Genomic DNA, 25,161 nt, shown 5'->3' with positions numbered 1-25,161 from the left:
GGTTGTTTTGCCCCCCCCCCCCCCCGCCTCAAAGCACCAGAAGGGAAGACAAGAAACAATGGATAGAAAGGAGAGAACCAACATGGAATTAAGGAGAAACTTCCTAACAGTGAGAACAACTAATCAATGAACAATTAACCAATGAGAACAATTAACCAATGAACTTGCACTTTTGACCAACTTGGTTTGTAGAGGTAGTTAACATCTAGACCCTCCCCATCATCCCCAATTTTCCCAACATCTTTCCCCTTCGCACTCCCCTACTCAGTTGCTTCAGTTGTTGTCCTTGGCATTTTACCATTCTCCTATGCCTTTAAACCACTTTGTTCCAAGAATAGTCATGTTTTTGTTCATATTCCAAAGAAAGCATTTCCATTTCCCTCTGGGCATGACCAAAACAAAGCAATGTCTGAAACCAACTATGCTGCGCATGGAATACTTTTGCAGATCAGTATTTTGGAGGGATATTGGATGATTGCAGTGACAACAGAGTCAATACAGGCAGAATAGGTATTGGCTACGGGGAGAGCGAATTTTTAAGGTGTATTTTTTTGGACAATTTTAACTCAATAATGGGAAAATGTCCATTTTCCAATAACCATTTAATAGGTGGTACACTTATACACTGTTCAGCTTGTCATTTTACTACCCCAGCCACAAGTTTAATTTATTGGTTGGTTGGATTTATAGGCCACCCAACTCCTGACAGATTCTGATGATCAGGATATTGAGAGCATATCCTCATATAGCAAAGTAGCCTGGGCATTTGGCTTATTTTAATATGCAAATCCTCTATTCAGACTCAATGTCAGCTGTCCAAAGTCGGTCACTTAGCAAAGAAAGACTCTGGAGGTCATAGCTAGAAAGAGTATGCTTTGCTAAGGCACACTGGTAACTGTTGTGGTTCAGCCTGAGGCAGATCAAGGACCAGCTGCGTCTCTGCTGGCTCCATGCCCGGAGGAGGATGACAGCAAAGAGGAGGGGGCTGGGCAGTCAGACGGGGGAGAGTACAGTCAGGAATGTAACGAGAAAGAACAGCATGGGAAACCCGGGGAGGGGCTCTCCCCAGCCAGTAGCTTGGAGTCTTTGGAGTCATTAGGTGACGAAGCACAAGCTGTCATTGACATGCGACAGAGACGTTTAGATCAAAGGAAGGATCAATTGAAGAAATATTATCAGCATTGAATAAGGAACGCCAGGGCTTGGGTGTGGTCCTCATTAGCAGGGAAGGGTTTATAAGGCAGGCAAGCTCTTGAAGCCATGTGGAGTGTTATCAGTTTGGAGTTGCTGTAACCTGCATTGTTTCTCGGCGTCTCTGTTCCTGGCTTGTGGCCCAGCAGTCCTGAAGACCCGTGGGAGGTGTATGTCTGTTATCTACAGCCTCGTCTTGGCAGCAAGAATCCTATATTGATGCATGGACAATTGCCTTCGTGTATATATTTGGAGTTCCAGTGTTTTCCTGCTTTGTAAGGACATTTTCTGTTAGCTTCGTTTCTCTTGAACATTATAAAACTGTATTTCAATTTTACCAGTGTGTCTGGCTTATCTTTTTGGGTTGGTCATAGCTTCCGGAGTGACCCAGACAGAACAGTAACTGGGTAGGAAAACTGGTTCTAACTTTTAGCCTCCAAAGCACTGGGTTAACTTTTCCCTTTAACCCCTTCCCACCTTAGTTATTTATATCTGTCCAATTTCTGTTCAAACAAATTGTTTGGGTAACAGTCCCTGGTTTGGCGAGTAAGACGGTGTTGCATTCCATGCTGTGATCTTGGAACTCCCACCAGCTCTCATGGGACCATGTGACAAGTAGTTTCGATCCTCTTGAAGAGGCAGCCCCCCCCCCTCCTTTCATCCACCCACAACCGCTTCCCCCGCTTTTCCTTTAATTGAAGGCTTGTGTCATAAGCCGGCGGAACAGGTTAGAGATATAAATTTATCTTTAACTAACAACACAATTTTATTCTTAGTTTTTAGATTAAGTTTGGTTTTATATATTTTTAACTTAATGTGATTAAAACAATGTTAGAATCTGTGTACCTCCATACACAGAAAAATCAAAATTAGTGGGAGGTTTTACGGTGGTACTGTTTTATCCGTTCTGTTCTTTTATGCCAGTCTTTGCTCCAAAAAAAGGATGAAACTAAGAGATACAACCTTCCAATCCATGGCAAGACAGTTTGTTGCATGTAGTACATTAATTCATATTCTTAATAGGAGGCCTGAGACAGTATACAACCCCATAGGTTTTTTTTTCACCTCAGAGCTGCTAGGTAAATTGGTCTGAATAGGCTAGAGCCGTGATGGCGAAACTATGGCATGCGTGCCAGAAATGGCACACAGAGCCCTCTCTGCTGGCACGCATGTCATCGCCCGAGTTCAGATCTCTATGGCGTTTCTTTCGTGAGCTGCTGTTTCCTTGCAAATGAAGAAACAGAAGTTCAAGAAAGAAAAAGATCTTACCTCTTGCCACGCTGCTGGTGTTGGGATGCCCCTCCGTCCAGCTGGTCTTTGCTGCACATGAGTGCATGTCCATGCATGCACAGCTTTTTGTTTGGGCATACACATTTTGGGCACTTGGTGTCTAAAAGGTTCGCTATCACTACTGGGATAGGGCTTAAAATGTCAAAGAACGTTATTTTGCATTGGACCAGAGTACCTCCGGAACTGCCTGCTACCGCACGAATCCCAGCAACTGATAAGGTCCCACAGAGTTGGCTTTCTCCAGGTCCTATCAACTAAACAATGTCGTCTGGCGGGCCCCAGGGGAAGAGCCTTCTCTGTGGCGGCCCCGGCCCTCTGGAATCAACTCCCCCTGGAGATTAGAATTGCTCCCACCCTCCTTGTCTTTCATAAACTACTCAAGACCCACCTTTACTGCCAGGCATGGGGGATTTGAGACACCTTTCCCCCAGGCTCTTTATATTTTATGTTTGGTATGTATGTGTTGTCTGGTTTTTAATATGATAGGGTTTTATATATTTCTTTTTAATATTAGATTTGTTTGCACTATAATATTGTTTTTATCATTGTTGTGAGCCACCCCGAGTCTTCAGAGAGGGGCGGCATACAAATCTAATAAATTGAATTGAATTGAATTGAATTTTAAAAATGCCTTTTAATCTGGCCGTTTCTAATTTAAATTCCAACACTGCCTAACTGCATCACAGTACATCATATGCCCTGCAGTTATTCCACACTTAATGACACCTACCTACTTCCATGTCTGATGCAGGAGAGAGAAATCATCCCCGTTCAGCAATTTTAAGTGGAATAATGTTGGATCGTGTTTTGTAGGTAATGGATCAGAGTGAAGAGGTCTGGCTGTCTCTGAAGCCCAGAGAGCCACTGCCATCTCAGTGCTGTGGCAGTGGCTGCAAACCCTGCATTTATGATATATATCAGGAAGACCTAAAGAAGTGGGAAGAGGCCAAGGAAAAGGAAGATATAAGCCTTCTATCCAGAAAGAAGCAGCAAGTAGATTATTATTATTATTATTATTATTATTATTATTATTATTATTAATTATTATTATTTATTATTATTTATTATTATTAATTATTATTATTAATTATTAATAATAATTATTATTATTATTATTTATTATTATTAATTAGTAGTAGTAGTAGTAGTAGTAGTAGTAGTAGTAGTAGTAAAATTACTAGGGCTTCACAAATTTTATTCATGTAAATGAAAGCTGCTAGATGCCCCTGTGTTGAGCGTGTGTGCAGAGTTGTTTCACTTACTGTATTTTTTGAGTATAAGACGCACCTGTTTCTTCCCTAAAAAATTTGGGTGTGTCTTATACTCCGAATGTAGCTTTTCTCGAAGCTTTCTTTTTCCAGCCCTAACTAGGTGCTAATGATCTTCCCAGCTGTTACCTGGCAGGTTCTTTCATTGTTACTCTCTGCAAAGAATGTTTTCCAAGCCCTAAGTCTTTGCAGGGTTTTTTCCATTGCTCTTCTTGCTCCGAATGTTTCTTTCCAGCCCTAACCAAGTGCTAACAATGTTCCCAGCTCTTACCAGCTTGCAAGCTCTTTCATTGTTACTCTCTTCAAATAAAGGGTTTTTTAAAGCCCTAACCAGGGGATAAAATAATGTGCTGAAGTTGACCAAACTAAGGACGCTAGCCAGATGAATATTTGGTAGGCAGATTTCCCCCCCTATTTTCTTCCCCAAAAACTAAGGTTACCTTATATTCTGATGTGTCTTATACTCTAAAAATATGGCATCTGTCATTCCCTCTAAAACAGCCACATAGGCTCTACCAAAGGATGCAGCTGGTTTAATGCTTTGAAGAAGATGTTGCATTCATGCATTGCAGAGCATTTCTTTTGAATGCCTTACACAGACCTACATTTTTTAATTGACAACAAAAATTACTACAAAGTGGAAGTCCTTCTTCCGGTAACTAAAGATGCAAACCCAGGGTGTTTGCTCTCTTTTTTTATTTTGCTTTTAATTGTTATAAAGCTTTTGGTGGATAAGAGTCAGAAAGAAGAAGAAATATTTGGGATCAAAATTGAAGGAGGGGAATACTAAATACTATGTAACACTCCGGGGAAGCGTTTAATTCAAGCATTCCCCATCTTGACACCTATTTTTTTCTACATTAAGGGTTACCCTGTCTTAGCTTTCTAAAATACAGTCAAGGTTCTCAAATTTTCCAGAACTGGAGATAATGCAGAGGTGTTTGATTATTGTATTATTAATATTATGCTTAATAAATCAATATTTAATACGGCACAAATTAAGACATACCATATTTATAAAGATAAATATTATATTATAGTATTATACCCAATAAATAAGTATTTGAGGAATGCTAGAGAAGGTATTATTGCAAATGAGATTTCTATTTTGCTGAGACTAGACCTCTATGTAAATATCAACCACCCACAGGATGGACCTGTACAGGTGGTCCTTGAGTTATCACCTTAATTGAGCACAGAATTACCATCATGCTGGTCATTATGTGAGTCACCACATTCACATACCTGATTTTATGGTCTTTTTTGCAGTAGTCATTAAGTGAATCACTGTGGTTGTTAAGCAAATGTCACAATCATTAAACCCGCAATGGGCTTCTTTTTTTTACCAGAAATTGATTGTTAGATGTTGCAAACGACTATACATGTGGACAGGTTGCTAAATGTCAAAAATACAATAACATGACAATGGAGATGGGTGGGGAGGGGCTCCATCAGAATTTTGAATTTGCGTTATATAATTAGCCCAACGAGGTTTGTTGTAGCTTCGAATGGTTGTTAAGCAACTTGCCATAAATCAGGGACAGTTTAACTTGAACAGTTACAAACTTAAACAGATTTATTTGAAGTTCTTGGAACTTACTTGTGAGTAAATAGTGCACAGATTGTTCATGGGTTTGTAAAACCAGAGGAAATGCACACAGATGGAGAAATCAGGCGAACATGAGGGTCGGTGAATAAAAATATCAGGATTATGGCTTTTTCATTATTTGCAGTGAGCTGATTGAGATTCTCGACTGGAAGCCATTTCTCTCCACCCTCAATATAGAACATACAGATACTTTATTACTTTCTTGTTCAAAATGTTTAGTTCAAGAGCTTAAAAAAATAAGGATACAGTGGCTTTCACACTTTCAAAAAGATTAAACCCATAGTAAGTAACATCAAAAATGTGAAAAAGGAGGAAAATGATAGGAAAATGTCTACATATTCTGTGTTCTACCATGTTTTCTATTGCTGTACAATTAAGGTACATTTTGCTTTTACTAATCCTTTTTAGTTTTTAGGTTTCTTTCCTCATTAGCAAGAAAGGCATTGCCAAATTCAGACTTACGTGAATAAACAGGTACAGTATTGGATTTTAAATAGGATTTCAAAAAAGGGAACCTATTGAATTAGATAATGAGGGTATTTGGTTTTAAAAACTTCATTTTATTTGTAGTGGTTTTGGAGGCTATTGTTTAAAATAGTAATTATTTATTGTTGTTCTTGCAGAGTAGCAATTCAGACCTAACTCCAGAAATATTTATGGCTTTCATCATAAGCTCCATGACTCAATTGACCGAGGACACCTACCAGTACACTTTTAAATTGCCTGGAAACAGCAGCTTGGGGTTGACTTTGGGACAACATATTGTATTAAGGTACTGTACAAAATCTATAGCTGAATTGTCCATAGTGTGCAATTTGTTTTTCAATTTTGCTTTTGGTCTGTAAAGATTTCATACTGAGTACATCATAATTACCACACTCCCAAAGTTATTCTTTTGAAAGAATATGTGAATTCATTGGATTTATTAATCTTGTTAATTGTATAGCATATGCTATCCTTTATTCACATTTTCTTTCAATTGCATTATTACTGGAGGTAGAATTAAATGTGTGTAGGAAAACCACTTTTTAGGGAGAAGAGAGTATAGAATTATAGTGAATTGATTCACAAGGACAATATGGTCCTGTTTTGCTATTAGGTAAGTAAATAAAATGTAGAATAAAACTATCTCTTTGACAATTTATGTATTTATTATAATTGTATTCTGCCATTTCCCCAAGAAATTCCCCAAAAATATGGGAACTTTCATCCTCCCAAAAATTGGGTAGACTAATTAGCTAAAGTAACTAGCAGGACTTGCTCTATGAATGTATTATTAGATGGTTGTCCATTGTGCATTTTATCCTACTGATTAACTGAATGATCTGTGAGCTATTAAAATAATCATATAAACAAACCTGCTGTTAGCAAGCACTTGCACTAAGATTATACAGTTTTTCTGATAGCTGGAAGTTTTACGTAACTTAATAATGATAATAATATGAACTGTATTGAACTCCACAGCTGTCAGTTATTGATTTGCACTTGATAGATAATGGAAGTTGATAAAGAAATTCTTTGTCAAGTCACTTTCTAGTTTTTGAAATGGCTGCACTTAGATCCATTTCTATAAATGAATATTACCAACCTCAGGACAAAAACTCTGGCTTTTATGATTAAATCAACATTTTTATCACAGAAGTTATAGTCTGCAAGACACTTTTCGCATTTCAAGGCTATTTCTAAAGCTGTTATTCGATATAAACATTTTGGAAAAATTACATATGGTGATACAACCAGAAAATGAGAGTACATACATACATACATACATACATACATACATACATACATACATACATATCTGGTTTAACAATGAAACCTTTATCTTGCAAAGATGTTAGACTTAACCATCTGTTTATTTTATACTATATAGTGTACAGTTATCTGGTGTATGTTGTAATGAATCTAGATGAATGAATATTCCTACATTATCAAGAAGCAAATTGACCAAGATTTTCTATTTCCAAAATTCCTCAATTCTGGCATTTAATATACCAGCCCTTGGGATTTTTAAAAGCATTCAAGAACATTAATTAGAAAGGTTCGATTAAAATATTTGTCTGTGTATTCCTAGTTAATCAAAGAATAGCCCCATAAAATGTCAGTGGTGATGGAAAATACTGGTGGGAGGGCCAAAATGAAGACTAACTCAGAGAAGCCTACTGTATTAAACCACCAGATGTCAGAACCTGGTGGCTTCAATTGACTGTGACAGTGTCCTGTCAGTCTTGTTAATGGCCTGGTTCTGACCTATATTGCATGCATTTCTCAGTCAGATCTACTTTATAAGGCTGACAGAATGTGAGTGGTGGTTGGATGGGTTCCTTGGTTGAGGACAGGAGAAGGATCAAAGTCAGGCTTGGACAGAGGAAGACGTAAGGGCATGAAACACCTTTAAGGTGGTGATGGGCAGAGAAAGACAAGACAGGAATCCACATGCAGGAAAGATAATATCAGTGGTTGAGATGCTTATGTTTATTTAGATTTGTATGCCGCCCCTCTCCGCAGACTCCGCAGAGATCAATCCCATCTTCTATGGGATGGGATTGATTTATCTCAAAGATAATATCAGTGGTTGAGATCAATCCCATTCACTATGGATGCTAAACTACTCAATCCTTGCTGGCCTTGGTCTCTTAAATTCCTATCTGCCCATATAAGAACCTTCCCCCTTGCCCATGTTGTTTTGTTGATTGATTGACTGTGTGCCTGTTTTTTATATATACTGTTTTTTTATGAGATTATTAATTTCAATTGGAATCTGGATGGGTGGGCATTGGATTTGGTATTGTGTACTGTACTGTTTTTTATTATTGTTGTGAGCCGCCCCGAGTTTGCGGAGAGGGGCGGCATATAAATCCAATAAACCTAACCTAACCTAACCTTATCCATAATTTGATCATGGAAAAGGCAGCTGACCTGGCATGTTTTATTGAGACTGAATGTTTTCAGAGGAGGGGTATTGCACTCTGGGAGATATGCCATCTAGGTTTCATGTTTGGCATCAGGCATGATCTCTTGGTAGAGAGAAATATGGCAGTTGCCATCTCAGAGACCTTGTAATATTTCATAGGTCAGGAGCTAAAGCTCCTAGTTAAAATTTGGTTCTAGAGAGTCTTTGCATTTGTTGTGGTTTTATCAACCTCCCAGCTCTGCAGTAACATTCCTGCCTGAGCTGCTTGATTCTGTTGCCAGGTTTAGTTGATAGGTTCACCAAGGATGATAATTCTTGAGAATTTCAGTCTTCTCCCAGATGGCTAAGAGCCTGGTGCAGCTCAGGGATTCCCGGCCTGGAATTATGACAGGTTTTGTCAAAAACCTTTTGAGGTACAATTTTTTCTTGTTACTTTCCTTCGCTGTTAATGCTGTTCTGAGAAGAGAATGGAGCACAAGTAGAAAGTGGAGCCCACATGCAGTTTTTATGCTCGATCAATTTGTATCAAGGCACAGACATTTAACTTGAAATCACATTCAAATCTAACTAAATAGAAGAGTCTAAGCTTTTAAAAGTATGTTTAGAAAAACATCCCCCACCATCCAATCAGAGCTAAGTAACTTCTTGGATGAGAAGCGAAACGTCTTCAAAGAAAACCAGAAAGTCCAGTTGCCTCTTGAAAAAGCTCCTTTCGGACAATTATGATCTGAATCTCCATAGACATTTAGAACACATCATTTCAGGAAGAAAAATATTCCAATAATAATTCATAGCACCAATCACCTTAAACCAATTGTTTCTATTCAAGGATTGTTCCGGCAAACATAATTGGGGCATCTTTGTCACTTGAACAGGAAAAGACATCAGTGGTGTACAGAGATGGCACTAATTGTGCTTCTTGATGAATTTGGAAACATGAAGGCAGGGTGTACAAATGTCTTGATCCTCCTTGATCTCTTAGCAGCTTTCAGTACTATAAATCATAACTTTCTGGTTCAATCTGTTGGAAATGTAAGTATTTAACGGGCTTTCCTCCTATCTTTGTGGCAGTGAGAGTTGATGGGGATAAATTATGGTAAGCATGAAGGAGAGGTTTTGGGGTGTCACAAAGCTCAGTGTTCTCACTCCTCTTGCTTAATGCCTACATGAGGCTAGTGACTAGGATCATCTGCCTGTTTGGGAGTCAGGTATTTTTAGTTTGCAGATGTGCTCAGTTCTATATCTCAATCCAAGACCAAACAAGGGATGCTTTTCCCAGTGCCTGGAGGCCATAGCTGTCTCTATGGAGAGACTCAGGATCCATCTGCAAGAGTTAAATAGCTGTGGAAGTTGGGGCCGCTTGGAATTGGGAAATATCACCCATAGTTTTGGATGCGGTAACATTCAGGACACATGTGTGACCTAAAGATTATCATGGACTCTCAGCTCCTACTTGATTAATAGATGATAGTCATGGCAGGAGGACCTTTGTATAGATCTATTTGATGCATGAGGTTCATGGCTGCATGACTTATTCATCTTGAGTATGGATTATTGCAGTGGATTGTCCCCGAAGACCACTCAACTGTCCAAATGTTGCAGTACAGGGATACCATAGTGTATGTCCATGTGATATTTCTGCTTTGTGAAGTACATGGCAGTATTTGCCAACAAGCTTCTGGATATAATTTGAGGTGCTGGCTATTATCTATAAAGAACTTCATGGCTTAGACCTTATTATTTGACAGACTGCCTGTTTCTGCCCATCCTGTCTATTCAGACAGAGTTGTCATGCTCCATGTCGCATCTGCTGAGAATATGTCCTGATGTAATCCCAGAAGCATGCCGTCTGTGTAATAGCTCCTGCCCTCTGTAGCAGCTTTTCTTCAAATGAGCCTTCAAGACCTAGGTCAGTGATGGTGAACTTTTTTTTCCTTGAGTGCCGAATGAACGTGGGCGTGTACTACGCACATGCGCGAGTGCTCACACCCATAATTCAATGCCTGGGGAAGGCGAAAACAGCTCCCCCCTCGCCCATAGGTCCTCTGGAGACCAGATATGGCCTGTTTCCCAACTTCTGTTGGGTCCAGTAGGTTTGTGTTTCGCCTTCCCCAGGCTCCAAAGGCTTCCCTGGAGCCAGGAGAGGGTAAAAACACCCTCCCCAATCCCCTGGAGGCTCCCTGGAAGCCAAAAGGGTCCTCCCAGAGCCTCTGGCTGGCGCACACATGTACATTGGAGCTGATCTAGGGCAATAGCTCGCGTGCCAACAGATATGGCTCCATGTGTCACCCATGCCATATGTTCACCATCACTGACCTAGCTGTATCCCAGGACTTGTGCCAGGGGACTGGAGAGTTCCTTTGCTAGCTGAGAGATTGATTGTAGGTTATTCCACCCAGGTTAACTATTGTGTTTCTCCCAATCAATTGTTTTTATACATTTTTTTTATAATTATGTACTGCCCAAAGTTGTCCAGTATTGGCTGGCTTATAAATAAATACATAAATAAATTTCCATTGGAAAAACACCAGGCTGTTAAGCATAGCAGGCAACATTTGTTAACTTTTATTTCTACACATCGGGTTACTTATTCTTTTAACAATGGCGTCAAGATGAAAACCCTTTTCTGCTGCAAACTATTAATAATCTCCAGCTTCCCCAGTGTCTTTCTTTTCTTACTTTGTAGCAGCAGAGCAGTACAACATAAAATACCGTGTATGGCGTTAGGAAAAAGAATTGTTAAGGAGGTAATATGGCTGTGTTGGAGAAAAAAAACCCCGAGGTTATTTCAATACTTGGATCTCTGCGATCTTACTGCAAAATGGGAAGGAATAATCTGTTGTTTGGCTGGCAGAGGATAACCCACGGAGATGAGGAAGGATGCCTGCAGTGCTTTTCAGGCAGTGGCCTTTGTTGCGAGAACCGTACAGGACTTACAAGAATTGTTGGAGATTCAAATCAAGATTCCATCCCTTGATCTTTGCTCCTTTTCTCATTTTTCTCTCCTTCAGAGGAGTAGTGAATGGTCTGGAGGTTCAGAGAGCTTATACTCCGATTACGCCTGTGAATGCTGAAGGGTTCTTTGAAGTTTTAATAAAGGTAAATAGGTGCCTTTGTTCTATAAATTAACAGCTTGACACAGCAACAGTCATCTTTTATACCAGAGGAGTGCTCAGCTTTGGGCTTTTTAAGAACTGGGGGCTTGCTAGTAAAGTTTTGGTTTGTTGGTATTCCCTTTGCCCTATGCCAAGCCCTACTCAACCCAGGCAGTAGGACAAAGCGTGGTATAACGGATCTGATTTGTTTCAGGTTGTCCTGTGTTACTGAAGTGAAACATGTATTCATGCAACTTGTTAAAAGATTGTTAGGAACCAAGGTATGAACACCCTAGTGCAGTGTTTCCCAACCGGTGTGCCGTGGCACACTGGTGTGCCGCGAGGCATGGTCAGGTGTGCCGCGAAGAAAGCAGCTCAGCTTCTGGTCTCGAAACTTTTTGCGAAGAGCAAAAAGTTGTGAGAACGGAAGCTGAGCTTCCTTCTTAGCGCCTTCCAAGTTTTCCGGCAACTGCAGCACCCCGCCCGGCTGGAGCCTCCCTGGCGGTGGCAGCAGGTGAGCTTTGGGGCCTGGTGGGAGGGTAGCGGCAGTGGAAGGGCGGCGCGCAGTGGGAGGGTGATGGCGGCAGCGGCAGCGGGTAGTAGCCATGGGGCAGCGGCAGAGTGGTCAGCTGTGAGGCGGAGCTCCGGAACAAAGGCACGGATGGCGGCGGCTGGACATGCTAGAATTGCGTGGCTGGCACTTGCCTGCTGTCTGGGCCAGGACGGAGGCTCCAGCCCCACGTCCATGCCCAGCGCAACGCCAGCATGTACGGCGTCTAGCAACACGTCTAGCTGCCGCCGTCTGTGCCTCAGTTCCGGAGCTCCGCCTCACAGCTGATGACCTTGCCGCCGCCCCACGGCTACTGCCCAATGCGGCTGCTGAGAGAAAGAGAGAGGGAGAGAGGGGGGAGAGAAAGAGATAGCAAGAGAGGGAGAGAGAGAAAGAGAGAGGGAAAGGGGGGAGAGAAAGAGAGGGAGAGAGGGGGAGAGAAAGAGAGAGAAAGAGATAGCAAGAGAGGGAGAGAGAGAAAGAGAAAGGGAGAGGGGGGAGAGAAAGAGATAGCAAGAGATAGCAAGAGGGAGAGAGGGGGAGAGAAAGAGATAGCAAGAGAGGGAAAGAGAGAAAGGGGGAGAGAAAGAGAGAGGGAGAGAGAAAGAGAGAGGGAGAAAGAGGGGGAAGGAGGGTGAGGGAAAGACAGAGGGAGGGAAGGAGGGAGAGAGAAGGAGGGGGGGAAAGAGGAAGGAAGGGAGAAACAAAGAGATGGAGAGAGGGGGGAAAGAAAGAGGAAGGAAAGGAGGGAAAGAGGGAGAGAGAGAGAAATAGAGCGAAAGGGAGGAAGAGAGAGATTTTTTTGTCCAAACTTTTTTTTAGCCCCCCCCCCTCAATATTCCCCAGGATTTTCTAAATGTAAATAATGTGCCACAGCTCAAAAAAGGTTGGGAAACACTGCCCTAGTGGATAACAGTTTTTGTTGTAGCAGATCCTTGAAGCAAATCACAATGAACCACCACATCCCCTTCTCTTTATCACTAGGAGTGTGAACTCTTCAAAATTTCACCATAGATTGTGTGCTGCTTTTTCTGGTATCAGTGTTGCAAGTTGTACAAGACAACTATAGATAAATCTTTCTGAACACACTAGAGAGTCTAAAACATGAAAAACGATTGTAGGAATTGGGTATGTCTAATTCAGGGGTGTCAAACTCAAGACCCAGGGGCCAGATCTGACCCATGGGGTGCTTAGATCTCGTTCAGTGGACCACCCTTGGAAACAGCGAAGGACCAGCCTGTGGTGCCCCTGCCATGAAAATGCAGCTTGGGAGGGCCATGGGCAACCTTCACAAGGTCCGTTTTTGGTGGTAGAAGATTGCTGGAGTCCATTGCAGCCAAAAATGGAGCTTGGGAAGCCATTTTCATTGGCAAAGTGCCTGGGCCACCCCCGACACAAGTGACATCGAGCTGGCCACACACATATGTTGCCCTTCCCCCCCCCCGGTGGTCAAACACAACCCTGATGTGATCTTCAATGAAATCGAATTTGATACCCCTGCTGTAGTTTAATGAAAAGAAAACTGGGGTGACATGTTAGCAGTGTTCTAATATCTAAAGGGCTACTACAAAAAAGAGGTTCAACCTATTCTCCAAAACACTAGAAGACAGAACAAGAAGCTATGGATAAAATCTATCTCAGGGACTGCCTTCTGCTGCACGAATCCCAGCGACCAGTTAGGCCCCACAGAGTGGGTCTCCTCCGTGTCCCGTCAACTAAACAATGTCGTTTGGCGGGACCCAGGGGAAGAGCCTTCTCTGTGGCAGCCCCGACCCTCTGGAACCAACTCCCCCCCAGAGATTAGAATTACTCCCACCGTCCTTGCCTTTCGTAAGCTTCTAAAAACCCACCTCTGCCGCCAGGCATGGGGAAACTGAGATACTCTTTCCCCCTAGGCCTTTACAATTTATACATGGTATGTCTGTATGTATGTTTGGTTTTACAATAAGGGTTTTTAACTGTTTTAATATTGGATTGTCATATGCTGTTTTACTACTGCTGTTAGCCGCCCCGAGTCTCCTGAGAGGGGCGGCATACAAATCCAATAAAATCAATCAAATCTAATCAAGGAGATATCTGACCTAGAAATAAGAAGAAATTTCTTGACAGAGCAGAACTTCAGAAGTTGTGGGTGCTCCATTATTGACGGCTTTTTGTGAGAGATTAGACAACCACTTGTCTGAAATGGCATAGGGCCGTGATGGCGAACCTGTGACACGCGAGCCACAGATGGCACGTGGAACCATTTTGCCTGGTACACGCAGTAATGCCCATTCCTCCTCCAGGTTTCTGGGGCAAGCATTTGCACTGACCAGCTAGTCTTCTGATTACTGACGTGCATGTGCACACGACGATCACCTGGCCTTCCCACAAACGGCTGGGCCAGAAACCAGAAGATTAGCAGCCAGATGATTGTTGCACATGCATGCATGCCAATGACCAGAAGACTAGCTGCCCAATGTGCATGTGTGTGGCAAAAACAGGAAGTTTATTTCCCAGTGTGCACATGCCAGTTGGCAGCTCCTCTTAGTGGGCATGCGCAACAATCATACTACCGACGCCCGGTGACCAGGATCCATGTTGGAGGCTGTTCGTGTTGGCAAAGGAGCGCTGCCTCTTTGGCAGAGGCTCCTTCTCCTGCCAGCCTTGCTCTAGGTTTGCCTTAGGGGGCAACTGGAGTAAGGTGCTTTTCTCGGCTGCCACACAAATCAGCTAAGATTGTCTTTCGTCTCTCCTTCATTGGGTTGCTGCTGTATAGGACTCCCAAAGGATTGGATGGCATAGAAGTCGAGTTAAGTAAATAAATTGGTGGGCAGAGTGGAGTGTTGCTCTGCGCACGGTGCGCCAGCAGCAGCAGGCTATCATGGCTGGCTGGCTGGACGCTATCCAGAGTGCGAGGCTGGCAAGAGGAACTGCTGTTGCCTTTGGAAAGGCAGGCCATTCACGCTGGCAAAGGTTGATCAAAATGGGGGGGATAGTGGATGCACATATGCACAGTGCGCATTTGCAGAGTGTGGGTCTGCGCATGCACAAGAGCATGCATTACACTATGGGTGGTGGGCCATGGTGGAAAAAAAGGTTTGCCATAACTGGTATTGGGGCTCCTATTTGAGCAGGGGGTTCAATTAGAAGACCTCCAAGATGCCTTCCAATTCAGTTATTCTGAGTTCTCAGTTATTCTTATGTTTTACTACACTGCTCAAAAACATACAAAGGGAACACAACACAATATAACTCCAAGTAAATCAAACTTCTGTGCAATCAAACTGTAAGAAAAATTCCCCAGACCATGAGAATAAAAGCTAAAAATCTTTATTAACCACATGATATATATATATATATATCATAGAAACATTTATCAAACATAACATATATCAAACATAACATAAAGATGCTAAAGATGCCAGCATGATAATACCGTATCATACCAGGACCAATTGAAGCCACAGGTATTTTTCCCCGTGTACCTCAAAAGGTAAAGTACCCAACTTCAGGAATCATTTTATATAGAATTTTCATGTCTGGTTTACACCCCCTTCCTCCTGTCCATATATGGGGTTGTCTTGCATCCAATTTCATCATAGTTCCTTGGAACTCTCTAGATTAATCCATCAAGTTGTTGTCCTGCCTTTATGAATGTTTCTTGGCCTAAAAAATAGGATTTCTTCATCTTGATACAGGATGTAAACATGTTATTGTACTGTTTGTTTCTCTGGCAAGGTCCGCTGTCCAAAAGGTCGGAAGTTTAGTACAGTGAACCCTCGAGTTTCGCGTCCTCGAGCATCACGAAAGGGCTATTTCGCTAGTTTTCAACCCGGAAGTAAACTCCACCATCTGCGCATGCGTGCCCTTCCACGCATGCGTAGATGGTGGAGTTTCCCCGCCGGGCAGAGGCTTCCCTGGGTCTTCCCCCTCTTGCCCCGGTAAGACCCCAGCGGCGGCGCGAGCAACGGCGTGGGCTGGCGGGCCGCACGCGCGCGGAAACCCCAGCTCCGCTTCCCAGCTGGGAAGCGGAGCCGGCAACAGCGTGGGCGGGCGGGCGGCGCGCGCGAGCTTGGGGACACCCCAACTCCGCTTCCCAGCTGGGAAGCGGAGCTAGGGTGTCCCCACGCCCGCGCGCGTTGCTGGGGAAAGCGCGTGCGCTTGGGGACACCCCACCTCCCCTTCCCAGCTGGGAAGCGGAGCTAGGGTGTCCCCAAGCGCGCGCGCACCCCAGGCGCGAGCAACGGGGTGGGCGGGCGAAGGGCGGGCGGCAGTGGAAGTAAAAACACCATCTGCGCACGCGCAGATGGTGTTTTTACTTCCGCACCGCTACTTCGCGAAAAATCGATCATCGCTTGGGGTCCTGGAACGGAACCCTTGCGATGATCGAGGGACCACTGTACTCTAATAAGAGTGTTTTGTATCTATCTAGGCCTTAGATGCCTAGATTCTATAGATAATTCTCACAAACTGTCCACTTGGGAAGCAACACTGTTTGACTATCAATTTCACATGCTGTTGTGCACATTCAACTTTGTACAGAACAAAGTATTCAATGAGAATATTTCATTCATTCAGATCTAGGATGTGTTATTTGAGCGTTCCCTTTATTTATTTATTTTTGAGCGGTATATATTTAATCTGTATTAATACATTATTTTTATAGATTGACTGTGGTTGCTTATTACATAGATTTTTTGTATTGCAATAATAGTAATAACAATTGTAATAATACTTTCCTTTCCTGCAGAATGCATTCAACCCAAATGAAACAATTGTTATGCTCTGACAGTAACAAAAGAGATGGAAACACCCATCATTTGTTTAGCTTGGTATAGATTGTTGTGTCTTTCTCAATCCAGACAATTTGGGGAAATAATGTATTATTAGTAGTAGCGTAACTATTACTGCTTTTAAAACTAGAAGTACTATCCCAAGTGCTATTCAAATGCCTCTGTGTTCCATGACTACAGCACTGGAGTTCAGTTAAGTTAGTACAAGTAGTGATTTTCTATGGTTATCCTTATTTTTGAATGATTCTTTGATAGTATCATTTCCCCCCCCCCCAAAAAAATGTATAATTTTTTTCTCTACATTCAACATACAACTTCATATACCTTCAATACATCTTAATGTACATACATCATTATTTCAAATACAATAAACTAGATCACATTCCAGGATTAGCTTTATATTATTTCGTCTGTACCCAACTTTCTTCTCTTCACTTCCCTTCTTCTATCGCAGGCAGCTACTTCACCTCTACTACCTACTTCCTTGCTCCTTCTCCCTCCTGCTATGACTACCCTTCCTTTCTTCCTCCTTTCTAATCTTTCTCTGCTCTCTCCCCTTTCTCTCCTCCTTTCCTACTACTATGATAATTTTTTTTTGCGGGGGGGGGGGAATAGTAAAACCTAGTATAGAGGGTTTTTTTCTGTAGGATTTTTTCTTCTCTTATTTAAAATAATTTTATTATAAATCAGTCTGATTGCTTCTGCAATGGGATGAAGAAGAAATCTATTCTTAATACATTTTCTTCCCTGAAACCAATATTCCATTACATGAGATACACAGCAGCTGAAGTCTTGAGTCTCCACCTCTTTAATTTAATATCTCCATTTTCTTCACTATGACAAGACTTGCCAACATTTTTTTAAATGACACAATTTTTTACACTACACAATTTTCTAATACTACATACAAAATGTAACAGCAGAAATTGCCATAGATAAATGAGAAGAAATCATTTATTTTAATTGCTGGGTAAAAACAATGCAAATTTAACGTAGAGGAATCTATAACATGTACAGCAGCTTTGCACTATAATAATATTTTCAGTTTCAAGGTGGTACACTAAATTATTTTATTTTGCTAGATTCCCATTGGAAGTTATTTGTCCAAAACCTAGGCATAATACTGGTATAAATTGGCAGTCTTGGTTTTCATTATCCCACTTCTTTTGTTATGCATGAAAATGTTTCCTACCAATGTTACTTATGAATATTTGAGGGTTTCAATTGTGAACAAATTTTTGTATGTCACATATTCATTTCTATTCAAAATACATAACTGAAAGAAGACTCAAACAAGGCAAAATAACACAACTGGAATTTTACTTCTCAATGTTCTCTTGTTTCTATAAATACACAGAAAATGAATGGTTACTTGCAGCTGCTGCCAATTAGTATATCTATTAAATAAAAAAAATCTTGCTTGCAAATTGTTTGTAGTTTGAGCAAGTTTAAAAATACTTATGCAGTTTTTCTGCACAATTAGGATTAAAAGCAGAAGAGAATGTTTAATTTAAATCTAATGTAATGAAGCATTGTATACAAATGCTAGATTTAAGTATCACCCTGGTTTAATTCCCCCCCCCCCCATATTCGTATATACCTAAATGCTTTAAAAAAAATCACATAAGTTTTAATTGAGAAGATGTGATTTACTGGCTCGAAATTTGTATTCCCTCCCTTATCTTTTTTTAAAATTTGCTTTCTTTGATTCTTGGTTCTTTTGCAAGTGCTATAAAACTGGACTAATGTCCCAATACATAAAATCATGGAAAACGGGAGACACCATTTTTTGGAGAGGACCATTCGGAGGTTTTCCCTATACAGCCAATCAGGTAACATCTATAACAAAGCAAAAAACCACTGACATTGATTCATGTTTTGTTTTTGAAAATGAGGGGGGGAAATCCATAAACCAATCTCCTCTTTCCTAGATTATTGCTGTGTTTGTTTGTTTGTTTATCATAATGACTCAGAAAAATACAGTAAACGATCAAGATTTGCTGTGTGTTAAAGTCAGTGTACTTTTCTTCTGCAAGAAATATATATCTCAAAGAGTTATTTGCTTCTGAGTGCATATTATAAGTTTGCACTGGGAGGTATGAGTATGCCCTGGCCATCTAGCCCTAACTCTAGAAATGCCATCAGTTCCTGTGCAAATATCTCCAGGACCGCCTTCTGCCACACGAATCCCAGCGACCGGTTGGCCTTCTCCGGGTCCCATCGACTAAACAATGTTGTTTGGCGGGACCCAGGGGAAGAGCCTTCTCTGTGGCAGCCCCAACCCCCTAGAACCAGCTCCTCCTGGAGATTAGAACTGCCCCCACCCTCCTTGCCTTTCATAAACTCCTTAAAACCCACCTCTGCCATCAGACATGGAATTGAGTCATCTCCCCCGGGCCTATACAGTTTATGCATGGTATGTTTGTGTGTATCTTTGCTTTTAATAACGGGGGTTTTAGTGTTTTTTTTAATTATTAGATTTGTTGTACATTGTTTTATTGTTGCTGTGAGGCGCCCCAGTCTACAGAGAGGGGCGGCATATAAATAAATAAATAAATAAATAAACAACAAACAAACAAACAAATAAATAAATTTTAGATTGATGGATTTAATCTTTTTTCCTGGATTTTCATCTATGATTTCTCCTTTCAACTACTTACTACTAAATTCTTCCTAGCGTTATTCCCACGCTACAGCAGGCTTAACTAATTACCACTAAATACTTAGTGATTATAGAATTACTGTTGATGGTATTCACCTTGTTCACATTCACAATGTTATGCATTAATGCCTTCACTAAGTCAAAGGCAAATAATATTATGCCTCAGTAGTTATATATGAAGCCAAAGTAGGACTACCATCCCTACCTTTGTATGAGGATTATAGGAATTAAAGACTACTATATCTATAGAGCTTCATATTGGGGGAGGGTGGAGTAACACAATGTGGACTAATCTGCAGAGAGTCCAAGGTAGCTGGATGTTGGCAGATATTATGATTATTATTTTGAAATCACTAACAGCAGGTATGCTTCGATTATATGTAATTTATTCCTGTAACGTAAAGTCTTGGATTAAACAACATAATGGCTGTAGGATATCTGATTGAAGATTTTGTAAATGTCATTTATTTGAAGTCATACAATAGCTTAAGAAGGCCACAAAGTGTAATTTTCACATAGCCGTATGTTTTCCACATACATATAACCATGACTGGACCAACCAATTTTGAAAGTAGTAGAGATATATCAGTAAACATTGTCATTATTTAGTGTAATTTGTTTTCAAATTTGAAAAAGAAAAATTGTAGCATAGTGTACATATTCGCATCTATCAACATATGATCTTATGGCAGCATAACCTATACTGCAAATAGAGGGGAGCATGCAAGTACTTTCCAAGTACAAAATTCAGTTAATGCAGAGTTTCCAACCTTGGCGACTTTAAGACACAGGGAGTTCAATTGCCAGGGTTCCCCAGCCAGCATGGGAATAGAAGTCCGTGCATCTTAAAATTACCAGTGTAGGGAAATCCTAAGTTAATGGAATTAGATCAATCCGGGGGCCCCACCCCTTTAATAAATGTGATGAGTGGTTGTGAATGAATTAGTTGACTGATTTTAATATGTTAGGATTTTAGTTTGTAATTTTTTTAATTAATTAGATTTGTTGTTGCATTGTTTATTGTATCTTGTGAGCTGCCCTGAGTCTTCGGAGAAGGGCGGCATACAAATCTAAATAACAACAACAACAACAACAACAAAGCCCAATCCCACTACACATGCAATTGAAGGTCAGATTGTCTAATGAAATCATTCTGGAACACTTATACAGCAAGATTAAATAATGTTTCTTCCATATGAACTTAAACTAGGATACTTCCAACATGGTCCTACACCCCTATATTTGAAAGCAGTGCTCATCAAACTCAGGCAATGGGCTAAATATGTAGTGGGCTGTGCTTATTAATAGCTAACAACATCGTCTTCTTAAGATCTTACTAGTCATCCTTCTCCTTCAGACATTCTGAATACAAAATTATGTGGTTACAAAGCGGTCATCCAAATAAATAATAACCTATGGATTTTGTTAATTAGCTAGATAATTTAAGGCTAGAATCTAAAATTCACTTGCTAAGGAACACTCCATAAGTATTCCTTTGGTCCTATATATATATAGGCTCAAACAGCAAATGTTCATCTGAAACAAAGAACATTTATTTGAGGGTGACACATATTTGTATCTTAGGTGGAGCTATCCAGCACAGTCTGATTTAAATCAAAGTGATGTAAATTCAACTTCTCCTTTTGTTGGTTTAAATCTGACCACCATTTTTTATGATTTTGCAATTAAAGAGAACAAACTCTAGTTTTAAATTGTTGCAACTTTACAATAAGGCCTCACATCAGTTGCATCTGGTCTGCACTGTTCTTTCTCTCCTTATAGAGGAAGGTCTTTAAAACATTCCCACGTGGAGTTGTTTGTGGGTTAAATCAGGGGTTGTAGACCCTTGGGCTAGATGGTGTTTTCCAATCAATCACTCTGATGAAATAGGCAGCATTTCTCTATTTAAAAAAACAAGACCCACCGCTGGCATGTGTGCATTGTGCTATCACACATGCAGATGCCATATATGTGCATGAGGGTATATTCATGTAAGTGCTATAAATGTGGGCATGTGTGTGTGTGTGCACAATTTTGTATTTATTTTGCCATGTTTATGTAGTATATTTTGGAGGTGATGAGCCTTTGAGAGCTGTATGCAATGAAATTTCATTTTAATGTATGCCAGTTAGCATACATTCAAAGTGACAATAATGTTATTTCAAGTCTTAAATCTATAGGGGCTGAGTTTGGAGTATAAAATGGACTGCTGCTGCTTTCATTAAATGGACAGCAAAGAGAAGAGTTGTGAATGTTTACACAACAATGGATTCTTTTTTAGGAACACAGGGATAACATTGACGTTCAGTCTAGGAATATGGAAACATTGAACAAAAATAGCTTCTCAAGACATTTGAACATCACTCCTTTCTACTCCACCCTTTTCCCTAACAGAAAATGATGAGGTGGTATCATAAAGCCCTACATGGCTTAGGACGATTGCTTATGGGATCATCTTCTGCCTCATGTGCCCCAGCAGCTGGTCAGATCCCACAGAGTCGGCCTTCTCCAGGTTCCCTTGGCTAAGCAGTGCTGGCTGGTGGGACCACGGGGAAGGGCCTTCTCTGAGCAGGAGTCTGCTCAGGCCCCTTTGCACTTTTAAAAAGAACTTCCTCTCCATCTGACCCTCTGAAATCAAGTCCCGCTAGAGATTCGTACTGCCCCCACCCTACTGGCCTTTCAAGAGGCTTTAAAAACTCATCTTTGCCGGCAGGCCCAGGGCCATTGAACTATAACATCTGCTCCAACCAGTAGAATGTTGTGGAGTGGATGAGTGATGGATGATTGTCTTTTAATATTGTAGGGTTTTATATTGTATTTTGGTTTTTAATTCTGTACACCTCCCTGAGTCCACTGCAGAAGGGTGGCCTATAAATTTAATTGATTAAATAAATAAGTACGTACATGCGTACGTACATACATACATCTTGCAAAATGCTTGCTTTCCTTTTTTTTATGACTTAAGACACATTGCTAGATTTTGTTTCCTTTTTAGTATGGAGAACTACTCATGCTCGCTTCTGGGACAGGCATAGCACCAATGCTTCCTATTATCCAGTACATAACCGAAAATGAAGATGACGAAACGTTTGTAACTCTAGTAGGCTGCTTCAGAACTTTTGAAAAGATTTACATGAAAGCTCTTCTTCAAGAACAGTCTCGATTCTGGAACATCAGGACATTTTATGTATTAAGCGAGGTAAATACTTGACTGGAAAACTGTCCCTTGGTACCTCTTAGACAGTCCCTTCCTTTGATTATGGGCTTTGCAAATGGTAGATGTCGAATTCATGACAATCCTGCATTCTCGGTGTAAAACACTGGATTGTAGCTTAGCAGCAGAGGGCCCAGGTTCAATCCCTGATGACTTCAGGTAGGGTTAAAAAGGGTTTCCTGACTGAAGGTCTGTAAATCCAGCACCCATCTGTGAAGATGAAGTTTGATCAAGTAGCTGCAAATTAATTTTTTCATGTCTTTGCTATGTGAGATACCTTCACCAGGCACACCAGAGATAGAGGTAAATCCTGTATTCCTTATAAGCGCTGGAATGTACTCCTGCAGGAGTCTGCTCAGGCCCTTTTGCACTTTTAAAAAGAACTTCTTCTCCATCTGATCCCCTTTTAATTGTTTAAATAATTTCAGTACTTTAGTGATCTAGCTGTAACATCTCTAAGCACATCTATATTAATTCAAGACCTGAGCGTCACAAATAGTTTACTTTCTATATTGTAGATATTCAATTAGAGCAGGCAACAAGAAGAACTTGCTCAATTTTGGAGTCAGGTTTTTGGTGCCCAATTCAGGCTTTTTCATGCTAATTTTGGAGGAAACAAGGCAGCTTAAAATAACTAAAGAGGCTGGCTATTCCATCAAGTCCAATGATATCTTTCTCACTTCTCTTTTATTTTGTCTATGCTACTTTCTTTCTTTCTCTACGTTTTCTATCTTCCTACAAATATATAAATTCTGTGCATCTCTTACGGCACAAATAGGGCTCCTGAAAAACTATTTATTCCATATTGACAGCATTACAGGGCACATCTGAGTGACATGCTCAAGCAATTGTTTCAGAAGGCATCACAATATTCAGGTTTCTGCTTTGATCAGCTAGTTTGAAAGAAGGGAATGCTTTTGGGGTTTAACTTGATAAAAGTTCGATCCTTCTTGTATGAATACATTTTCTTCACCCTCTGATCAAATTATCTAATCACTAACCAAGAACGGCAATGATTCCACTAAAATTAGTTGTGACTAATTTTAGCTGGATTTGGACTTAAATTAGGAGGTTTTGTGAAGCAGTCCAAAACAGAAGAGTAGGACTCTGTTTTAAAATAAAATGTCTGCAAATCCAATGACTGTTAGACAAGACTATTGATGTGAAGTTCTGGAAATGCATTTGAAATCTTAACTTAGAATTAATATATTTTTGTGTATTTTGCAGATGTTGCATATGTTATCTGATTTACTTTTTAGGAACAGTCACTTAAAAATCTGCCATGGAGCTTTCGAGAGACAACACACCTTGGTCGAATAAATGAAAACCTGATTAAGAGTATGGTAAACACATGTAGAAGGCAGCCGTTTGTACTAGTATGTGGCTCTGTGACATTTAATGAAGATATGGAGACTTGCTTGAAAGCAATTGGTTTTGAAAAAGAGTCATATTTTATATTTTAAATCACTTCAAATGAAGTGAGTGTTAATATACTGTATGTAACTATGTTGGGTGTTGCAATACAGAATCTAACAATGTAAGTTTAAGACTGTACCTTTAAGAGTCATTTGCTGGTTGCCGCACGAATCCCAGCGACCAGTCAGGTCCCACAGAGTTGGCCTTCTCCGGGTCCCGTCGACTAAACAATGTCGTCTGGCGGGACCCCGGGGAAGAGCCTTCTCTGTGGCGGCCCCGACCCTCTGGAACCAGCTCCCCCCAGAGATTAGAACTGCCCCCACCCTCCTCGCCTTTCGTAAACTTCTTAAAAGCCACCTCTGCCGTCAGGCATGGGGGAATTGAGACATCTTCTTCAGGCCTATATAGTTTATGTATGGTATGTTGTGTGCATGTTTTTAAAATTATGGGTTTTTAACTTTGTAATACATTTGTATTGTACATTGTTTTCTATTGCTGCTGTGAGCCGCCCCGAGTCTGCGGAGAGAAGCGGCATACAAATTTAATAAATAATAATAATAATAAGAGGGAGCCAATGATGTTCTTCTTGGGGAAGTTTATACTAGAGAGATTTATATTTGCTGTGTGTATATTTTTGCTGTGTGCAATACTCTGGTTTGTAAAACCATTATTAGGATTATATGTGTATGATATTTGGTAACTACTGTGTAGTTTCTGTGTAACTACTATTGTTTATTTACCTATTTTTATATAATAATAATATTGTTCTATTTTGTACTAAGCCTGATTCATTGACTGACTAACCGACATTGCTACAGTTACTCTACTTAAACTTTGTTGAAGGTTTATTATATTACCTACACATTCTAACAGTGGGTATCCTAGCTACAAATATTATTAGTGGACAGGTTTGCTGAATTATTTTAAAAAGTTTATATGTATATAAAGAGTTTTATGAAAGTTTCTTTCAATTAACATTATTTTAGAGCTAATTATATTACTATAATTCCATTCTTTGCACGTTTTGGTAAAATTCCTCTACCTTTTATGATGATATTGAGATCTTGTATGGTACTATGTATTCAGTATAGGAACAAAGATCAAAGTCACCATTATAATTTTCCAGCTATTGAGCCAAGTTGCCTGAAACTCTTTCTCCATGCCAAGCTGAACCACA

General features: G+C 40.6%; 1 protein-coding gene across 2 annotated transcripts; it reads left to right on the top strand.

Annotated features, from left to right (window-relative positions):
• Nucleotides 1-1,343: 1,343 nt before the first annotated feature.
• On the top strand, nucleotides 1,344-24,947 carry CYB5RL (cytochrome b5 reductase like). 2 transcript variants are annotated; one of them, XM_070745926.1, is made up of 7 exons: nucleotides 1,344-1,466; nucleotides 3,295-3,474; nucleotides 5,982-6,130; nucleotides 11,284-11,371; nucleotides 18,420-18,524; nucleotides 22,350-22,553; nucleotides 23,828-24,947. In XM_070745926.1, the coding sequence occupies exons 2-7, from the start codon at nucleotides 3,298-3,300 to the stop codon at nucleotides 24,029-24,031; spliced, it is 927 nt and encodes a 308-aa protein (XP_070602027.1). In that variant the 5' UTR covers nucleotides 1,344-1,466; nucleotides 3,295-3,297; the 3' UTR covers nucleotides 24,032-24,947. The 2 variants fall into 2 exon arrangements, with proteins under 2 accessions (XP_070602027.1, XP_070602028.1); XM_070745927.1 differs by lacking the exons at nucleotides 1,344-1,466; nucleotides 3,295-3,474 and adding an exon at nucleotides 4,350-4,404.
• The last annotated feature ends 214 nt before the right edge of the window (nucleotides 24,948-25,161 follow it).

Source organism: Erythrolamprus reginae, chromosome 3 (genome assembly GCF_031021105.1).
Source record: "Erythrolamprus reginae isolate rEryReg1 chromosome 3, rEryReg1.hap1, whole genome shotgun sequence".
NCBI lineage: Eukaryota > Metazoa > Chordata > Lepidosauria > Squamata > Dipsadidae > Erythrolamprus > Erythrolamprus reginae.
This window is presented reverse-complemented; position numbering and strand designations above follow the sequence as displayed.

What these genes read in the sequence shown, in the direction of transcription:
- CYB5RL (XM_070745926.1), top strand. Translation starts at nt 3,298, where the DNA reads ATGGATCAGAGTGAAGAGGTCTGGCTGTCTCTGAAGCCCAGAGAGCCA. An exon ending in TATCCAGAAAGAAGCAGCAA is followed by an intron (nt 3,475 to 5,981) that starts GTAGATTATTAT and finishes TTGTTCTTGCAG; the next exon opens with AGTAGCAATTCAGACCTAAC. An exon ending in GGACAACATATTGTATTAAG is followed by an intron (nt 6,131 to 11,283) that starts GTACTGTACAAA and finishes TCTCTCCTTCAG; the next exon opens with AGGAGTAGTGAATGGTCTGG.